The 21,818-nt window shown below is 39.0% G+C and overlaps 1 protein-coding gene across 1 annotated transcript in view; it reads right to left on the bottom strand.

Annotated features, from left to right (window-relative positions):
- Positions 1-21,818, bottom strand: part of LOC130926861 (uncharacterized) — a 71,138-nt gene that overhangs the window by 45,825 nt on the left and 3,495 nt on the right. Inside the window, exons 2-3 of the mRNA XM_057852149.1 lie at positions 21,692-21,799; positions 17,126-17,233 (exon numbers count right to left, since the gene is read on the bottom strand). Coding sequence (XP_057708132.1) covers positions 17,126-17,233; positions 21,692-21,799 — 216 coding nt within the window. The remainder of the gene's footprint in view (positions 1-17,125; positions 17,234-21,691; positions 21,800-21,818) is intronic.

The raw sequence follows: 21,818 nt of genomic DNA, 5'->3' as shown, positions 1-21,818 counted from the left end.
AATATTTTTTTACATTTATCACGTTACAATATTTATCACAATTAACGCATGCGCTGCACGACCCACTCACTAATGATGGGAAGATCGATACCAAATATCGATATTTCGATCCAGCGCGTTGAGTTTTAGGTATCGATCCCCAAGCAAAAGTATCGATATTTGGAATTAATATACAGTATTATATTATCTTTGTCTATTTTTTGGCTATATTTTTGTACACACTTTTTGTACTACTTTAGCTACATCTTGTTTGTGGAAAGCAAAGTTCATACCGCATTATATAAAAAAAGGTAAAATGACCATAGTGACACATTTAACAGTCAAGTATTACTGTAACCTAAATGCGAGTCTCCATTTTATTAATTTTTGATACAATGAGGACTAATCAGCCCACATAACATTCCATAGGATAGTCAAGTGAACTACTACCAAGCAAGTTGGGTATAAATTTTTTTTATAAATTATTACTTAACATTTTAAATAGACACATCACTCCTTACTGTATTTCTAACTATTATTATTATTATATATATTTTTTTTTTTAAATTGCAAGTGACTTGTTTATTGGATTTGTTTTTAATGATCTACTATTAGAGGGCAGTAACATGCTACTATTAATTCGTTCTTTAATTAGATCAAAAATATTTAACTTAGGTAGATTAAAATTTGATCAAATACAATGTGTAGCGGGGAAATGTTCTGCGTATATGAATTTAAGGGTCAGGGTTAAAGAGTGAGACTGACTAATCCGATTTTGTTGTTGATGGATTGGTTTGTGAGTTTGTAAGGAAACGGCTTTGCTAGTTATTAAAAGAAGCAGTTTTTCCATTGCAATGCATATTTGACACAAAGAGACTTTTAATAGTTTTTGAGTGCTTGCTGTAGTTGTACATTAGATATCATCAGAATGGCTGAGAACACTGCAGGGTTGTGTATATAAATATATATGTGTTGTATAGAAAATATGAACTTCCGGTATCGATATCGGATCGGGATCGCAATATTTGGCTATGGTATTACTTGGTATTGGATCGAATCCAAAATCACTGGTATCGCCCATCACTACCACTCACGCATTGTTGCGTTCAATCTATAATGGCGCCGTTTTACCCATACAGTATATAGAGCTAAAAGGCAGCGTAAAATGAGTAGAGTGAATTTTGGCAGTCTTTGGAGCCTTTTTTTTTTTTTTAAATGGCTAAAGCCTTCCAAGCTCTCTCCCAACGATTAAAAATAATCGTGGGAAGCAATGTGGGGAAGAAAGGTAGTAGTTGATCTTTTAATACCCTAGGTTATTTCCCAACGCAGAGAATATATATCAATTGGTTCCACGACGCACAGTCACGGTTGCACTTCCCATCATGCATTTGGGCAGAAGTTAAATGGCTACAGTATAATTTACTGAAAGCTCAACAAATACACTAGATGGCAATATTTAGTCACAATATACAAAGTCACATTTATCCTTTAAGAATTACAAGTCTTTCTATCCGTGGATCCCTCTCACAGAAAGAATGTTAATAATTGGTTTATTATCATAATAAACAAATACAGTACTTATGTACTGTATGTTGAATGTATATATTCGTCCGAGTTTTATTCATTTTTTTCTTAATGCATTGCCAAAATGCAAAGGTTTGAGCGGCCGTGGCGCAGTTGGTAGCAAGAGTTGTCCTTGGATCGAAGGGTCAGTGGTTCGATTCCCGGCTACCACTACCCACTGTCGAAGTGCCCTTGGGCAAGGCACTGAACCCTGATTTGCCTCCAATGGGTTGACAGCGCCTTGCATGGCAGCAGCCCCATTGGTGTGTGAATGTGTGCGTGAATGGGTAAATGTGTGCTAATGTAAAGCACTTTTGGCATGGTAACCATGCAGATAAATGCCCTTATATAAGTACAGTCCATTTACCATTTACCAAAATGTATGATCAGGAAAAATTATCAGGAATGATTGGAATTGAATCGGGAGCAAAAAAAAAATCGGATCGGGAAATATCGGGATCGGCAGATACTCAAACTAAAACGATCGGGATCGGATCGGGAGCAAAAAAACATGATCGGAACAACCCTAGAAAAAACGTAAGAGAATGTTTTTCATCATTATTTTGATGAGTTCCATGTTGATGATAGGTATACTGTAAATTGGGTTGCGTTTTTGTTTTAAATAAAAACACTAACCAGACTTTGTCTTCTGTCTGATATGAGGGTCAAATGAAGTATGAAAAAAAATATTTTAGACTATATTAATTTGAGTTAAATGTAAATAAGTTGAAGCCAGTTAAAGTACTAATTTTATTTTGGCTGTATTTCATAAAAATGAGTTTGACGAACTCAATTTTATCATATTACAAGGTGGTACTTAGTTTGAGTTGGGGCTACACAAATTTAATGGATGGAAATCCTGCCCAAAATTTATTTGTGTTCATCCAATGAGTTACTTTTTTCAGTGTGGACGCGCCTCTCTGACGAGGAGAGGAACAGCTGCATATCCAAAAATAAACTAAAAAACTTTTAAATAACATTCTTTATTTTAATGACTCGCATCAGAACACACAAAAGAACAAGCTGCCTTAAGGAGCACTGAAACAAAATAAATAATAACATTTTAAGGAACACCATGCACAAACTCCACGATGTCCTGCTTAGCACGAAGAGGTGCAGCCCTCGAAACAAATGATAATAACGATGTGTGACTATTATCATCTTTTAGGCCAGTACAGTTTTTAAAATGCCCGCTCAGCGTGAAGGTGCCAGTCTTTCTGCTCTCGTACGAGAGCAAAGCGCGCGCCACATTTGTTGCATTCGGCAAGGCCGACACAGTCTTCTGTATGCATCTTCCACTATCAATTTAAATCCTTTCCACACACCACTCGTGGATTCTTGCCTTTTCAATACCCCCGTCTTTAGTTTGCTTTTCGCCTCTTGGTGCTCTATATCGAAATTCGCAGAGTTGCAGACTCGCGGAGAGCACCAGAGCGCAAGGGGAAGATTAAAAAGGAGGGCGGGGCCACGGCGTTCATGTGCGCAACCAATGCACTGGCTGAGCTGCGGCTCATGGTTGGCATTACCAAAACGCCTTGTTTTTTTCAATTTATTTATTTTATAACAAGTATTCCTTAGTTTAACATCCATACATCGTTTTAGTTTACAAATATATATTTATTTTTAAAAAGCGAGAGAGAAGTCCGGCCCGAACCGACCCGACCTGCACGTAAATGATTGACATTTTGCGATAAAGATGCTGCTGCACTACAATATTTTCTTTGTCGTTTTCTTTAATATTTACTTGAATATTTCTATTGATGGGTCGTTGTGACTAAAATACAGTGACTGTTATTACTGATTTTGCACAGGAGTTCAGATGTTGCACAGTGTGAAAGGCTGCTACTGTGTGTAAAAAAAAGAGAAAGCCCTGGTCTCATTCAAAGCACGAATTAAATGCTGTGATCTTTTTTTTTAATATATATATATATATCTGAAAGTATACTATTTTCTTTTTTTATTTATATATATATACAGTATATCTGAAAGTATACTATTTTCATTTGACTTCAACCAGGAGTGACACAAGAGCCAATAAAAAGTTGTTTAATGTCTGACCGCGTGTGTTGCCTCATGATTCATGAAAAATATGCTTTGCTTTACAATTTTAATGCATCCCAGGCTTTAATGCATCGCGATGCATTGCCGAATCGAACCAAATCGAATCGTGGCCCTCCGAATCGTAATCGGATCGAATCGTGAGGGCAGTGCCGATGCACACCTCTAGCCACATAACCATCTTTGAACAGAAATGTATTAGTCTACAGGTTTTCACGACCATATCCCAATGACAATCACACAGGTATGACATTTATTAGTTCAAGCAGAGCAAAATAATACATATTCACGGTACAAGAAAGTCGTTTCCGTGTGGGCGCTCCTGTCAGGGGGGACATTTCATGCAGGGCGGCTATTTTTCGGCACTACACCTGTTATTGCGCTCACCTTCTTGCTGCGCGAATGTGGCGACGAGCTCCGTAGTCTCCGTCTGATGATGTCTGCGATCGTGTTGGCATCATATTGATGTTTTTGCCGCTGTCTAACGGCTGTCGACCCAAACGCATCATGGACAGAGATAAACAAACCGTGCTGCTTTTGAGATTTGCCCTTTTAACAATGGGCACACAGCAACAACTAAAATGACTGTTTATCTTCTCCTTTACTGCAACCAACCGCCACACATCCCTTCACCATTTTGATTAATCAATGTTAACGATTGTCAGGAAGGTTTTTGGGTTCGTTTACAAGGCGGTGATTCCTTAGACAAGCAGAAAAACACGCAGTAATAGGAGAAATGTACGTAGCGGTAATATGTAAACACGATGAGCTGACGGACAATATGGCGGCACCAGTCAGGGAGGCGGAGTTGTGACGTCACGTGATTGGGGTCTATATTTGACAGCGGCTCCATAAGACTGTCATAAGACCATCATAAGTATGACATGACACTGCTATGAGCATAAATAAATGTTTATGACAGATATCATTTTGTGTCATCTGGCAAATCATCTTACTTTTGAAATGGATGCAAAAGATCCGAGCTGGACATGAATTGAGTTAGTGACATACCGTATTGGCCTGAATATAAGACGTTGTTTTTTGCATTGATTGAAAAAGAGGGTGTCGTTTTATATTCACGGTCTAGACATTATACCCATTCACGACGCTAGATAGCGCCAGATATCATTGAAGCAATGTTCTGTCATGACAGATCTCAGCGGTCTAGACATTATACCCAATCACGACGATAGATGGCGCCAGATATCATTGAAACGATGTTCTGTCATGACATCTCAGCTACTCTCAAGTTTGCATTATTTTATTGCAATTTTTTTCCTTATTCAGATTTGTTTCAAGACTACAGTTAGACTTCACTTTGATGGTTAATGCAGTAATTGCAATTTTGTTGTTTTATCACAATAGATTGGTTTATTTACATTTCAAAAACCAGAAGCCATTCATTTACGAATGTGATTGCACTTTAGTTTACATGTTTAAATGTTCAGATATTAAGATTTGAATGAGGCAAATAACATGCATTTTCTCTCAAATATTGTTATAATCATTTGTTTCGGATGTACTGTAATTATTTTCCGATTAAAAATTAATTTGGTGTTCAAAAAGTCTTTTTTTCAAACTTGAGTCTTGAAAAAGAGGGGGCCGTCTTATAATTGGGGCCATCTTATATTCGGGCCAATACGACAATTTGACGGACAACACTAAATGACATCTGTCATATGTATTCTTTAACGCCCATGATAGTGTCATGTCCGAATTTTGATGGTCTTACGGCACTCTTATGAAGCCGCTGTCAAATAAAGTGTTACCTATTAACCCAATAAATCAACAAATTAGCCGCACTGGACTATAAGCCGCAGGATTCAAAATGAGGGAAAAGTAGCCGCTCATAGTTCGAAAATTACGGTACCTAAATTTTGATATCTACCTACCGTCTTTACCCATTCACACTCTATTATTGTGCTCAAAATCTTAAAATATGACCCAGATAGTTGTCCTATGATAGTACTAAATGTCGTTTAATGCCGAGTTTTTAATTTTTTTTTTTTTGTTAAACCTGTCATGTTTAGCTGCTTGACTCAGAGAATGGAAATCTGAATGTCCGATTGGTCTGAACAGTTTTAATGTATCACATGGGAGTATGACATATTCCCACTGTGATCATACAACATGCCTTGTTTATTAGTAAAAGCAGCGAACAGGAAGGGGTTATGGGGGGACAGAAGAAAAGGAGAGCGGGATAGAAGTACAAACAACAACAAGAAATACATTTAACGCATACAGTAACAGTGAATATGTTGGTGCTATCGTTAGCCAGTTGTATTTCCAGTTGACACCATGTGGGGGGCCTGATAACCAAGGAAAGAGAGGGGGGGCAGTCTAAAAGCTAAGTGATTGGGAGGGGTGGAGTCTACACAAATCAGCCAGAGTTTTAAAAATTCTTGATGAAAAATGCCTTGGCCGGGAATGTAGGTCAGGTAGTTAAAATGAAGGCGTAAAAATTGATACATTTTCTGCACTTTTGACTTTCTTGATAAAATTAATTAAATTATACTCAGTGATTCTTCGCGGACTTTATTGAAGAAAAAAAAAAAAAACTGATTTCAATGCAGTTCATAAAATACAGATGTACCTCTACATACGAAGTTAATTCGTTCCAGGACCTTGTTTGTAAGCCGAAATGGTCATTTGTTGAGCAGGATTTTTCCATAAGAATACATTATAATTCCATTAATTCATTCCACAGCCCAAAAACCAACACTAAATCCTTAATAAATACTGATCTTACTATTGCAAATAGCAATTACAAAGAGCAAAACAAATAAATCATGAATAAAAATCAGAATAATAAAGTAAGAATAGTAGTAATAATAATAATACCTGGAATAATGTAACGAATCGGGTTCTAATGTGGCGGGCTTTTTTTTTGCTGCACCTGAACGCACCGCGGGGCTGACGTGACGGTGAGCAAGAGAGCACAGTCGTATTTTACCTTGTTTTGATTGTGGCGTCAACAGCAGCGGACACTGGGCGTGTTGTGTTGAACAAGTTGATGGAATAAATGATTTGAAACCTGACAAGGCTGGCGATTTCTTTGGTGATTTTATCACAATAAGAATTGTCACCCGAACTTATAAAGACTGGCGAAGGGCGGAGGACCGCCGGCCGAGATCGACATTCTATGGCCCTATTGTCGACCCAGTTCATGGATGCACACAAGATGCTTATATTTTCCTATCATTTACATCTTCATTTGAATGGTAAGTGTCACCTTTTCTTTTTTTCCTCTCCACCTCCACTAATCTTTATTGATCCAGTGTTGATTTCTCTCACAAGAAAATCAGCCGTGCGTCCGTCTTCCGGCAAAACAAAGAAACTGAGGCGCTGTCAAAAATCGTCGTATTTCGAGCAGGTCAATAGATGTAGAAACAAATGGCGGGTCAAATTTTACGTCGGCTGTCAAAAAGATCGTGTGTCGAAGCGATCGTATGTCGAGATACCACTGTACAGTTATCCCTTGCGGTTTCGCAGATTCAGTGTATGGCACGGTTTTAAAAAGTACTCATAATTTTTTTTTTTTTTTTAAACTGTAGGGAAAAAATATGCAGTTTTATTTTAAGGCTAAAGAGACATTGTTTCCCATAGCAATGTGTATGAAAATTTGGTGCTGAAAACTATTTGCCAAAAATAGCTAAAAATGCAATTTAGTTATGGTATTTGGTTACACTTTGTCAGTGGAGTCATAAGACTGTCATAAGACCATCATACAGTGGGGCAAAGTATTTAGTCAACCACTAATTGTGCAAGTTCTCCCACTTGAAAATATTAGAGAGGTCTGTAATTGTCAACATGGGTAAACCTCAACCATGAGAGACAATGTGGGGGAAAAAAAAAACAGAAAATCACATTGTTTGATTTTTAAAGACTTTATTTGCAAATCTTGGAGGAAAATAAGTATTCGGTCACTAACAAAAGTTCATCCTAATACTTTGTTATGTATCCTTTGTTTGCAATAACGGAGGCCAAACGTTTTCTGTAACTCTTCACAAGCTTTCCACACACTGTTGCTGGTATTTTGGCCCATTCCTCCATGCAGATCTCCTATAGAGCAGTGATGTTTTGGGAATGTCATTGGGCAACACGGACTTTCAACTCCCTCCACAGATTTTCTATGAGGTTGAGATCTGGAGATTGGCTAGGCCACTCCAGGACCTTGAAATGCTTCTTACAAAGCCACTCCTTTGTTGCCCTGGCTGTGTGTTTGGGATCATTGTCATGCTGAAAGACCCAGCCACGTCTCATCTTCAATGCCCTTGCTGATGGAAGGAGATTTTCACTCAAAATCTCTCGATACCTGGCGCCATTCATTCTTTCCTTTACACAGATCAGTCGTGCTTGTCCCTTTGCAGAAAAACAGCCCCAAAGCATGATGTTTCCACTCCCATGCTTCACAGTGGGTATGGTGGTCTTCGGATGCAACTCAGTATTCTTTCTCCTCCGAACACGAGAACCTGCGTGACGTGCGAAACGTTCTATTTTGGTTTCATCTGACCATAACACATTCTCCCAGTCCTCTTTTGGATCATCCAAATGCTCTCTAGCGAACCGCAGACGGGCCTGGACATGCACTTTCTTCAGCAGGGGGACACGTCTGGCAGTGCAGGATTTGAGTTCCTGGCGGCGCATTGTGTTACTGATGTTACTGTGGTCCCAGCTCTCTGTAGGTCATTCACTAGGTCCCCCCTGTGTGGTTCTGGGATTTTTGCTCACCGTTCTTGTTATCATTTTGACGCCACGGGTTGACATCTTGCATGGAGCCCCAGATCGTGCGAGATTATCAGTGGTCTTGTATGTCTTCTTTTTTCTAATAATTGCTCCCACAGTTGATTTCTTTACACCAAGTGTTTTACCTATTGCAGATTCAGTCTTCCCAGCCTGGTGCAGGTCTACAAATTTGTCTCTGGTGTCCTTCGACAGCTCTTTGATCTTGGCCATAGTGGAGTTTGGAGTGTGACTGACCGAGTTTGTGGACAGGGGTCTTTTATACAGATAATGAGTTAAAACAGGTGCCACTAATACAGGTAACGAGTGGAGCCTCAATAGACCTCGTTAGAAGAAGTTAGACCTCTTTGACAGCCAGAAATTGTTTGTAGGTGACCAAATACTTATTTTCCACACTAATTTGGAATTCTTTAAAATCAAACAATGTAATTTTCAGTTTTTTTCCCCCCACATTCTGTCTGTCATGTTTGAGGTTTACCCATGTTGACAATTACAGGCCTCTCCAATCTTTTCAAGTAGGAGAACTTGCACAATTGGTGGTTGACTAAATACTTATTTGCCCCACTTTAAGTATGAAATGACACAGCTATGGCATTAATCAATGTTTATGACATATCATTTGTGTCATCCGGCAAATTATCTTTCTTTTGAATGGATGTAAAAGATCCAAGCTGGACATAAATGGAGTTAGTGACATAATTTGACAGACAACACTTAATGAATGCATATGACAGATGTCATTAACACCAATGATAGTGTCATGTCATAATTATGACAGTCTTATGACGCCACTGTCAAATAAAGTGTTACCTATTAACCCAATAAATAAACCGCACTGGACTATAAGCCGCAGGATTCAAAATGAGGGAAAAAAGTAGCGGCTCAGAGTTTGAAAATTATGGTACCTAAATTTTGATGTCTACCTACCGTCTTTACACTAGCACTGCTGATTCACACTATTATTGCGCTAAAAATCTTAAAATATGACCGAGACAGTTGTCCTATGGTAGTATGAAATGTTGTTTAATGCAGAGTTTAAAAATTTTTTTTGTTTTTGTTTTTTTTTTTGTTTTGTTAAACCTGTTGTGTTCGGCTGCTTGACACGGAGAATGGAAATCTGAGTGTCCGATTGATCTGAACAGTTTTAATGTATCACATGGAGTATGACATATTCCCATTGTGATCATTCAACATGCCATGTTTATTAGTAGTAAGCAGCGAACAGGAAGGGGTTATGGAGGGACAGAAGAAAAGGAGGAGGAGAGAGAACAAGTACAAACAACAACAAGAAATACATTGAAGGCCTACAGTAACTATGAATATGTTGGTGCTATTGTTAGCCAGTTGTATTTCCAGTTGACACCATGTGGGGTGCCTTATAACCAAGGTAAGAGGGGGAGGGGAGTCTAAAAGATAAGTGATTGGGAGGGGTGGAGTGTACACAAATCAGGCATAGTTTTTAAAATTCTTGATTGAAAATGCCTTAGGCAGGAATGTAGGTCAGGTAGTTAAAATTAAAGCCTCCTAATAAGTAAAATCAATGAATTTTCTGCACTTTTGACTTTCTTGATAACATTAAATTCTACTCAGTGATTCTTCACTGATTAAAAAAAAAAAAAAAAAAAAAAAAAAACTGATTCAAATGCAGTTCATAAAATATTAAATTTTGATGAATTCAGCTCAGTTTGATTGCAAGCTGCACTGTCTTTTTTAGGCATGTGTCTGTTACCGGTTTCAAAACCACTAAAATTTTCTGTCATACCGAAGTACTGTACAGTATTAGCCATTTTTATGTCCCAAAAATTCAGCGAGATATCCGTGGTTTGTATCGGCAGCGCTCACCCCTCTCCCTCCAGTTGTTGCCCTGTCATGTGTGTGTCGGTGACAATACACCTGAGCCGCCCCCCCTCAAAAAAGACAGTCACCAGTCTGGGAATACTTGCAGCTACCGAAAAGAAACAGACAGACGCGGATTAGAGGAGGAAGGACAACAGGACCTCCAACATGATTTCACATTTACGTGATCATCATCCGTCACTTTACACAAAATTCAAGGTAAGTAAACGCTGTCATGAATGTTTCCCACCAGCTACGGGAGTCCACTCCAGCGTGCTTAGTGTGTCTAGCGATGGTTACACAATAATACACACTATAATGTAAACTTGTTAATGAGACAGATAACGTGGCTAGTTAGCATGCCAAGACAGCTAACTAGTTTCCTCTATACCATTCGCTTACTTTTGTAAAGTCTTCGCCCATTGTAAATATCTGTTCAAAATAACATTTTCAAAATACAGCCTGATGTGTTTTTTCTCTCTGGTGACTTTCTGTGTTGAGAGGGTTGGGTGTATATGTGTGCAATGTGTAAATAATGATACGAGTCATACACAAGCGCTCGGTTTCTCACACTCACTCTCCATTAATATTCAACTAATTAATATAAATAGTAGTAGTGGTATGGTATTTGTTTTATATTAAATCAATTTGATCATGTATTGTTTAAAGCTGTAATGTGAATTAATTTCTTCACATGCCAAATAGGGTCACAAGTAAAGTAATTAAACATTGTCCACCAAATAAAGCATGAAAAAATAATTTATATGTTGTATATTTGACAAAATAATCGCGTTTCCGAAGTTCGAGCCTGAAAGGGGAAGACGAACCCGGAGGTGATACGTCACACCGGGAACAGCGTTGGCAGCTCCATACATACGGCCGCTATACAAAGCCCTTCAAACAATGATTCAAACAGCGATATAAGCGATAGACCGAGCGCAAGGGAGGAGATCCAAGTTTTTGAAGAGTTGGAGGAAGAAGAGGAGCTTGGAATTTTATGTTGGATCTAACATGTATTAGCCAGACACTAATCAGAATGCAAACAATGTGCCTAGACTACCTGACATGGAATGGATACAAGACCCATCGAGATTACAACATTGTTAAGATATAGGCTGTTATTATTTTCATGATTTGAAGATGCAGGCATTTGCACATAATTTTATGTTTTTGTCTATCTGATGACATTGTTAAAAAAATAATCATCAGACTTCATGTTCATTTTGGCAGACCCGGCAGCTCTCGTCCATATAAAATAATAATATAAAAACGTTGGGGGGAAAGAAGGAGATGAGTCTTCGATGGCTTTCTCCACTTTATTGTAGCAACAATAAGAAAACAAAATAATAGCGGACTGCCGCCACATTCGACCGCGAAGTTTTGCTTCTCGCCAATCTCCTCCTCGCCTCCCACTCCAGCGTCTCTTAAACTGATTGTGCATAGTGTCTTGTTATGAGCTTTTTGTTTACAAATGTATCGAACAAACGACGTGCTGACAACCTTGTCTCTTTATTAACACATGGAGCAGTTCTTATGGAAAAGTTAGAACACAGCTCGGCACAGCTCTCGGCAGGAATTGGCGTCTAATGGCGTGAGGAAATGTAGTTTTTTCACACAAGCGAACAGATTACAAAGCACCACTTCAGTGTTGTCCCGAGACTATATTTCCCATGATTCACTGCGTGACCTGCGCACTCGCTGATTCGCTGCGAGATTGACTCAATGGCTACGCTAAACCAACAGGCTATTTGTCAGCTGTCACCTGTCAGTGGCTCTCATAAAACACAAACTAGAAGCCTATCATGCGATCACTGTGAACGCTGAACCGTCCAAAAGCAATGCAATGCTTGAAGCATGAAGGTGGAAATACATAATACAAATACAAATAAATGTGCACAAACTCACCGGCGGTGTGTGTCTCTTACAGCAACGTGACCGTGAATTACCGCGACGCCGACCCGTTTATATGCACATCCACACCCGTTTCCCGATTGACAGTGGATTAACCCTTTCGGACATGATCGTAGATGACGCACAATTTAAACACGCTTAACCTAGCGAACGCAACAACAACTATGATTGGGGATTGCCACGAGTTAACTTTCGGCTAACGTCGCTAGCTTATACTGTTCAATTCTACTACAGTAGGCAGCTTTGCTTTGACAAAGTCATCAGTCATCTATCCAAAAATCACACTTACTTTTTGGCAAATCCTTGATCATAAGCAGACCGGTTAAGGAAGCAGGCATCTTCGAAGTGTTTGCAGCAGAGAACACTACTAGATGATGGCGTGAAATTCATTCGCTTCGTGCGAACGAAAGATGTCCATTTACATGCCCTGCTATCCTTTGGCCACTCATACAACTTTTCGTTTGAGCGAGAACAAAACATCGCCACACACTGCTGTGGCATCTTACCGAGAAGCAATGCAACAAACAATACTGTTCTATGGTGGACTTCCCTCGCACGTCTAGGTGTGACGTAATTTCCGAAGATTGCCGAAGAAAAGCATTTTCGTTGTCAAGGGCGTTGCTATGGGTTAAACCAGTACTTCTCAAATAGTGGGGCGCCCCCCCCCCCGTGTGACCTCGGGGAACATGCTTTTTTTTTTGTTTTTTTGCCGTACTAGAATAAAGTGTACTTGCACATCCATTCAGTGGGTGGCAGTGGCGCTCTCATTTTCAAAGTGCGCGCAGTATTTTTGAAGTAAGTAAGAGCACACGGAAGAGACTCATGAATAGCTGGAGAGCTGTGCGCCGTTTTCGAAAGCCGTTTTCCGGCCAGACTCACGCAGCGACCCGCTGTCCTCTTCGGTTCTCACGTGCCCGCCCGAGAAGTGCCATTTTCGGCTTGGGATCGTCACGACGACCGCCCTCGCCTACGGTTCTCCCTCGGCTGTCGAGAATGCGCTTTTTTCGGGCCGTTTACCTTTTGGCTTTGACATTTAATACAGTGGTAGACGAGGAAAGACCACTGTTTACTGTCTCTAAAAATGATTATAGCCAGGGGTGCACATAAGTGGTCCGCATGCGTGCATGCGGACTGGACGTAGACAAACGCACTGGCCCTCAACGGTTTCCATACGCTTTTGAATACCGATGGCTGACCACTGTATTTGCGGCGGACACGAGAAAATAACTTCTCAAAATGTCGAAGAGGCAGGCCACACTGAGTAATTACTTCCGTGTTCCCCCACCCCCGTCAAAAGACAGACAGACGACAGAGACGTCACCGGAGCTACCGAAAAAAAGGACTTTTGCTGAAAAGTGGCTACAGGAGTTACCATGGCTAGAAGCAAATGATGCTCGCACGGAAATGCGGTACAAAACGTGCCGTGAGAATCCCAATGTCGCCGATAAGAGCAGCGCATTTTATGTAGGGTCAAAGAATTTCAGCCATCTAAACTTTGAAAAGCACGAAAAAAACAGAGCATGTGGCAATTAAGCAAACTATCGATGTCAAACAGGACCCCACTCGCCCTATGGACAAGTGGCGGAATAGGACGGAATAAAGGTAATGAACAGCGACATGCGCTGACAAACGTGTTTTTGCTCGCATTTTACAAAGCTAAACATGCACGTTCAATGAGGCCTTATGAGGAGAACATCCCACTTTTAAAAAGGCTTGCCGTTAATGTGGGAGCCGCATAATGCCCTTTATTTTGAATTGGTGCTTTTTATTTCTTTACATTTCACTACAAAGTAATGGCAATTTTGTTGTGCCAGTTGATGTTAATCAAGCATTAATTGTTAATATAATTAATTAAAGTTAATTGGCTCTAAGTAAAGCTTGTCATAAATTTATCGCATCAGGCGGGTCTGCTCTCAAGCTCAATGAGGACCAAGTCACATCTCCAGGTCCTCCTCTGAGAACCTGGGCGAAAAAATTATGTGCACCCCTGATTATAGCAGACAGCCTGAAGCCAAATCAATTAAGACGCCACTTAAAGACATTAGACCCCAATCTCATTGATAAGCCGCTTGGTTGTTTTTCAGCGAAAACATGCCGAATATTGCCAACAATCGTCCCGCTTTGTCAGTGTTATATCAGTAAACCAACCGGTGAGCACTGTTAGCATGCTCAGTGCAATATAACCCCACATCATTGCAAACTGGAGGTGATACTGGGAGCAGCGAGCAGCGAAAATAAAAACTGTCCCTCTGTCCAAAAACACTTTTTTCTTGTATTCAGTTTTGTTTTTTCGGTCAAATTTTTTGGCATATTGTCTTCATGAGTTAATGTTTCTAATCAATTTGAATTTGTTATTATTTACTGATTTTATTTTTCAGTATCAAATGGTCAAAAATGTACCTTGAGTGTGTTTTTACAGTTTGGATGTGACTTTTTTTTTTTTTTTTAATTCAGGCAAATTGATGCGCGTTAAGTCTTTTCTGTTACAAACGAAACAATGTTAATAAAGTTATACTTTATAAGTTGATCTGTTATTTTCTCTAATAGAAAAAAGAGGATACAATGTGAGGCAGAGGCGTACTTATAATAGTAATATTATAGACAAATGATACTATTACAGTGGCGGCAGAGTTTGGGGGGCGCGAAACACTTACGTCTTCCTTGGGGGGGTGTAACAGAAAATAATTGAGAAGCACTGCGTTAAACAAAGAATCTGGAAGGGTTGCGTTAAAAAAAATAAGGAAAATATGCTTATAATTGTTTAGCCATTGATATTATTCAAAAACATGGTTGGCCAACCTTAGTTCAAAGTTGCCCTTTAAGTCCAGTTCTATATTACCATGGGTTCTTGTTCTCATGTTGAGCAACTTGAGCTGTGGCTCTGGGTTTAGTCTATGAGTTCTATTTATTTCAATTTCAAAATATGTCAGTTATTTGTTTTTTTTTATTTTAACATTATATTCATGATGATGTTCCAATTTTCAAATAGGCTGTTATTTAAAAAAAACAAACATTTTTTTTCTTTTTTTTAACCCATACATCTCAAAATAACACATTTTAAAGCTATAATTGCAATACTGGGATACCGCAGTATTTTTAAGGTCATCATTCTGTCAAAATCTCATACCGGCACATGCCTAGTCTTTTTTATTATGTATAGTATGTATGACAAGTTTCCTGAGCGAAATATGGGCAGCGCCATCTTGGACAATGTCTGACTGGAACTTCCGGTTCAGAAAAAACAACATGAATTACGGTTGAAGTAAGCAGTGTTTTGACAAAGTTAAAACTGCACAACTAAAGCAGAGGAATTCACGGTATCTCCATAAAAAGATCAGATCAGGACAACATCAATCAGAGGTAGATGAGATTGTATGATTGTGCTTATCACTTAGTTTATATTTTGTGGACAAAATTATAACAACCTGTCAGCCTGTGTTGACGTGAGGTAGAGATTGATACGCCGGCCACTTGAGTGACCAAAATGAGATGAAATTACACATTTGATTGCATTTGACGAATGTGGAAGGTCTGACACGCATTTTGTTGTTACAAGGAAATACTACATGGTATGTACATATAAACAAAAATAGTATGTCTTTTTTATTGTAGATAATGATTGCGATAAAAAACATTTGGACAACATGACTGCATTGTTTTATTTAAAACAATTGGTGCATGTGCAAAACATGTCAATAAATTACAATTTATAAAATGATTAGAAAATTATTAACGAAGATTGGGCATACAAGGAATGTGTTATCAGACACCAAAGCTTAAGGGAGCCAAACTTTCACCCGACATTACGAGACCCTTGGCAGCATTCAGACAGGCTTTCTCCCGCTGTCCTCGGTAACTCCAGCTCCAATAGCGTATCTTAAAGTTGATGCAGTTAAAAAGTTCGTAGTTGGATCTCGGGATCGAGCTGACCGTCCGCTTCGAGGCGAACCACCAGCCACAGCCTTGAACACAATCTATGTCCATCAACGTACAGTAAGTGTCGCTGTGAGGCACATCAACTTATATTTCCTTGCCTAACAGCATTTTCCACCTGTAAACAAACGAACAAAAAACTTGTAACACTTGCTTTTATGAGGTGCCATCCAACACGTACTGATTAGCAACAGGCTAGCAGCAGTAGTTGTAGTAAATAATATTAAAGATCACAATTACAATCAACATTGTAACATCAATAGCAAAGGCAACAAGTCGTTTCATGCAGCAGATTTTAGGTTTCGTATTTTTAGAGCACATACCTTCCATAACACAGCGGCAGCATGACTACACGAACGCCCGGGACCCGCGATACATGTACAGCCTGAGTCTCCTTCCAGTGTTCCCAGCACCCATGGTTTGTGGTATTGAGCAGTGAGGAAGTGGATTGGTTCTACATTTGCCTTCATGAAGACAAAATTCCCGTGTTCGCGTATGTGGCTGTGGCAGGTACTGGAATGCCTCGAAGCTTCCTGTTGGTGTTTTCATCAGCAGCCATAGAGTCAATAAAATATGGTAATATTTTACTTGTGGTCACCCTCGGCCACTTCGTTATGTTGTCTTCCCATGTCGAGATGGCAGAAGGAAGCAGTATTTCGAAATCGTGGTTTTTCAGGGTTTTTAGTGAGTTTGCCACTCCAGTGCTATTGAAGTCAATGGTAAAACAATTGAAAACGGAAGTTGTAGGCAGACATAAGGAAGTAAAGCGGAAGTACCTCGGAAATTTGTATATACTCGTATTTTACAAATATTACTTAACCCTGATCACAGTTTTTACAGTGCTTTCCACGTAGTACACACACACATATACGCACATAATGTAATTACTTCAAACGAAGCAAATCATTTACGAAAAAGGAAATCTTTGAATTTGCAAACAATAGTAAAGCCTATGCAGTGGTGCAACCTTATATCGGCTAACGAGTCCATTTCACGGCTACTAAGTAAGAAACAACACCATGATACAAAGAGGATGAAAAATATTATATTAGACTGAAAAACATTTCTGTACTTATGACGAAAAAGCAATGCTTGAGATGACCTTCAATACATACGAACTCGTCCTCTTCCTTGATGGATGGCGACTCTTCCTCCTCCTCCTTGATGCACGCAGACTCCCGGTGTTCAGGACAGTGGGCTCGGCTGATATCTGCAAGACCAAGACCACAAACAAATCTTATTTCTTCATTTGCAAACTTGTGTCCCCATAGTTTATTTCTGTTAGGGTAATTCATCCTTGCCATTTTTTTTTTAAATTCGTGTTTTCCAATCCAGCATAAAAGTCATTCAAAGTGCTTGACAATGGGCGTCACTCGGTTTTAAGAACGGGGGGGCTTAGCCCCCTATAATATACAGTAGGGTTGGGAATCTCTGGCATGAAGCTGATTCGATAGGTATCTAGATACACAGGTTACGATTCGATTAAAAAACGATACATTTTTAAGGCCGAGCGATTCGATACAATACAGTTTAAGAACGATACGGTTCGGTACAGAGTGAAAACGATACGATAGTAAACATTTGTTGTTTGTGTTCGTACAGTATTTTAAACATATAAAAAAAAGACCACATTTCTAATAGCAACAACATTTCATATCAATGTTATGTTTGATAACAATATAATAATAAGGATTGCTATATGACTGTCATTTTTTTGGATGAGATTGATAATATAATAAAACTCCAGTGACAGACAACAATAAAGTGCAGTAATTCAATTACCTGGTGTTTTGAATACAAGAGGTAAGTAATTTAAGTGCAAACTTTCAACGTAAACATCTTACGAACAAAAAATATGAATCTAATGCAGCAGCTCTAGAAAAAAAGGATTAAACCTGCTAGTGTTATCATAAATAAATAATAAATTATGCTTTACCACTGGTATAATTGGGGGAATATAAACATGGCATTTTAGACAGACAGGTCAATAATCATTACTTTAACCTTATACACGGCAAAAGTTATTCACTTATGCCTGTGCTTCCAGTGCACATTTTTTTATTCCTCATCACTGTCCATATCTTTTTTAAAGGGCAGATTTTTCTTGAGGAAGATAAACTAATCCACATGTTCATGTTTAAGTAGACTGCATTTCGTGGAAACAAAATCTCCAGAGGGTCGTGCTGCCCTTTCCACCATTGTAGTGGGTTATTTTTCAGGGTTAAAAACTCACGATCTCTGTACCGCTCCACACTTCACACTAGCTCTGTCCCATGCGAACAGATCTGGCTGCCTTCATCACTTCAAAGTCCGACTTTTGTTTTCCTGGGTGCGTTGAAAATTAATCGCTGCACGTCGCTGGCGCCGGTGCTCAAACAGTCCATTGTTATAGCATGTTGCTTCGTTGCCACTACTAGTTTCGTTTTGGGCTGTGAAGAAAACGCTGCGGAGCGTGCGCTGTTTTTTTTTTTTTTTGTTAGCTCTTGCATTGTTATGACACGCCTGTGACGATCGGGTAATGACGGCGATTAGTAGCGGTTCTGCCGAAATGCATGGGAATTTGAGGCAACCACGACTGTGAGTGGTGCTTGTTAAGCCTGTCGCAATATGCAATAATTCCATTTATCGCATGATAAATAAAAATGAAGAAGGTAATTTTTCCGCTGCGATTTATCGCCTCGCGTGCACGTGCGGCAGACATGCTGTTAAAAGTTCGGATTCCTTGTTACCAACTACGCAAAATGAATCTTCGCTCCAGGTCCGGCAAAAAATAGCGCCAGAGCCAATCGTTCCCATTATATCCTATTGTTCAACGTATACCGGCCGCATCAGTGCTCCGGATTGACTGCGGACCATCTCTGGCATGCCAGTGTTGTTGACGTGTGGTCGCTCCCGTCAGCGGTGACATTTCATGCGGGGCGGCTATTTTTCGGCACAACACCGGATATTTGAGTGGCAAATTAAGAGCGCCGTGCTTCAAAGTCGTCCTGTTTATGAAAGTCGATTGTCATATGCTGTTGTTGTGCAGTAATGAGCAGACGTGACTTATGTGGTGTTTGCTAAATTTTTTTAATGCTCACACACACTAGATATCATGAAGTAGCAAACTAGATGTACTACGTTCCATGCCATTGGTTACGTGAGCCCAGAGTGATTATGGGACACGTAGTCCACATACTACATCGATGAATTATAAACCGCAATGACTGAATGGAAGTTAAGAATGCCAAATCAATCCATACCAGTAACTATAGATAATGCTGCAAATATTGTTAATTCAGTACGTGACACAGATGGATTCGGACCACAAATAGGATGTCTTGCTCATGTAGTAAACCTAGCTGCTAAGAGAGCTGTAGCAATCAACAGTGTGCCCCGCCTCACTTTACAAACAGTAAAGATTGTTCTTAGCACTTTTATACTAAATTTCTTCAGATCAGTAAGAAGTAAGCACACAGATATTATGCACTAAAATGCATATTTATATGACGGCAATTTAATTTTTGCTCGTTTGAAAAAAAAAAAAAAAAAAAAACAACAACAAAAAAATACAGTTGTTATTTTTTTTTTTTCAGATCATTACATGTATTGAATCGAATCGAAAATCGTACCGAACCGTGACTTAACTGTATCGTTGCATCCCTATGGAAAACCATTGCAGAAGCTATGAGGGGAAAAGTTTTCATTTGCCTAAATGCTCAAGTTATTAACTGCAATTGTATTTTTTTTCTTGAAAAACACATTTTATTTATTCTGTGTTTCTGTGCGGTATTAATATTGTTGTCTTTTACTTAAGAAGTATGGTCTATTGTTTTTAGTTGTGATTTCTTATCGCGTTTAAATGGGTGCACTTGATCTATTAATATATACTGTATTTTCACTGTTGTTGTAAATTTGTTTTTGTTTTTTTAATTGGGGGGGGGGGGGGGGGCACAATAATATCGCATATCGCAATAATTTATGAGATAAATTATCGCACACTAAAATTTGTTATCGCGACAGGCCTAGTGCTTGTCCATATTACCGGTATATCATGCACGCGGTCTCAATCCAAGTGCGCTGTGTGGTGAATGACAAGCGCAGCATGTGAAGTAAAAGCTAAATTATCATCATATTAAGCATTGCATTGAACTAGGCATTAGAAGCTGATTCTTGTGCTCGCGATAGCCGAATTCTATCTCTACTATCGGTTCATTGAATATTTCATGGCTAATTATTGTTGAATGGTAACTTTACTATCGATACAGCTGTATTTCTCACCTGTAAAACCGGATATCCGGTCGTATTGGTTTATCGTTCTCAAGCTTAATATACAGTATGTATTTATATATATAGGGCGGAAAACACACAGGTGACTTGAAGTTCACTCTGAGACCCCCAATTTGGCCAAATTTAAAAATTGTCCCATAAGCAAGTGTGATACATCATTGGAAAGCTTAAAATCTCAATTTTCTGCGGGAAGAAAAATTTTGAACAGGAGGGCATTTTTTTCCAAACGTAGACAAGGCTGAAAAAGCAGTTTCTGTTCTTGCACCCATCTTTAAAATAAACTGCTGTATTTTAAGCCAAAAGAACTGTTGTGTTTGATACAACAATATGTCCATATGCTGCAATAGCAGATTCATGGCGCAATAAGTCCCCGAACTATTTTTAATTTGTCCGTTTTATCCTGGAAACCCCTGTTTACAGACGTCGCGCAACCGCTTTTGTTTCAACCTAGCCATAAAAAGAAGTAATATTATTTATTATTCGAAATGTCTGTGATTTTTGGCTTAAAATCATTAATTGATGTCTAATATTTAGTTTAAAAAAAAAACTACTTTAAAAAATTATTCACTCGCACATTTTAAACTTTTAAACAAATTAAGTCACAATGAAATAATTAGCATCTGTAAAAAAAGTCACGGATATCTACCTCATAGCTATCGCTTAATTGTATTTTTTTCGTTACTGTTGCATTATCGCCAATGTTTTAGATGATAAATAATCGATTCAAACAAAGAAAAATTGGAAAAAAAAAAAGAAAATCTCGACCACTCCTTGATGTCTGCGATTTCTGTATCGCGACCCTTGTTATATTACCATGTTTCACCCATAAAATCCCCCCAAAATCCGGCTGTGGCCATTCACAGCTGTGTCTTGACACTCGGTGGAGTTTTTGGATCGAAAAGAGGTAAGTACACGATAATATCTCGTTAAAATCACGGCGTCTTTAAATATGCTCTCACCTCCAGTTCGGGTTTTGCCGTTTAATTTTTAAAATTTTTTTTAAAATGCCGTCCTGTTCAAAAATGTTCTTCCCCCAGAAAATTGAGATTTTAAACTTTCCAATGATGTATCACACATGCATATACTGTAGGACAATTTTGAAATTTGGCCAAATTGGGAGTTTCAGAGTGCAACTTCAACTCACCTGAGTGTTTTCCGCCATATATATGTGTGTACATAATGTAATCACTTCAAACGAAGCAAATCATTTACAAAGAAGGAAATCTTTGATTTTGCAAACAATAGTAAAGTCTATGCAGTGGTGCAACCTTATGTTGGCTCACGAGTCCATTGCACGGCTACTAAGTAAGAAACAACACCACGATACAAAGAGGATGAAAAATATATTAGACTGAAAAACATTTCTGTACTTGTTAGGAAAAAGCAATGCTTGGATGACCTTTAATGTGTACAAAGTCTTCCTCCTCTTTGATGGATGGAGACTCTTCCTCTTCTTCCTTGCTGCACGCAAACTCCCGGTGCTCAGGACGATGGGCTCGGCTGACATCTGCAAGACCAAGACCACA

This window comes from Corythoichthys intestinalis, chromosome 12 (assembly GCF_030265065.1).
Source record: "Corythoichthys intestinalis isolate RoL2023-P3 chromosome 12, ASM3026506v1, whole genome shotgun sequence".
Taxonomy (NCBI): domain Eukaryota; kingdom Metazoa; phylum Chordata; class Actinopteri; order Syngnathiformes; family Syngnathidae; genus Corythoichthys; species Corythoichthys intestinalis.
The sequence above is the reverse complement of the archived record's forward strand: the minus strand, read 5'-3'. Positions and strand labels throughout refer to the sequence as shown.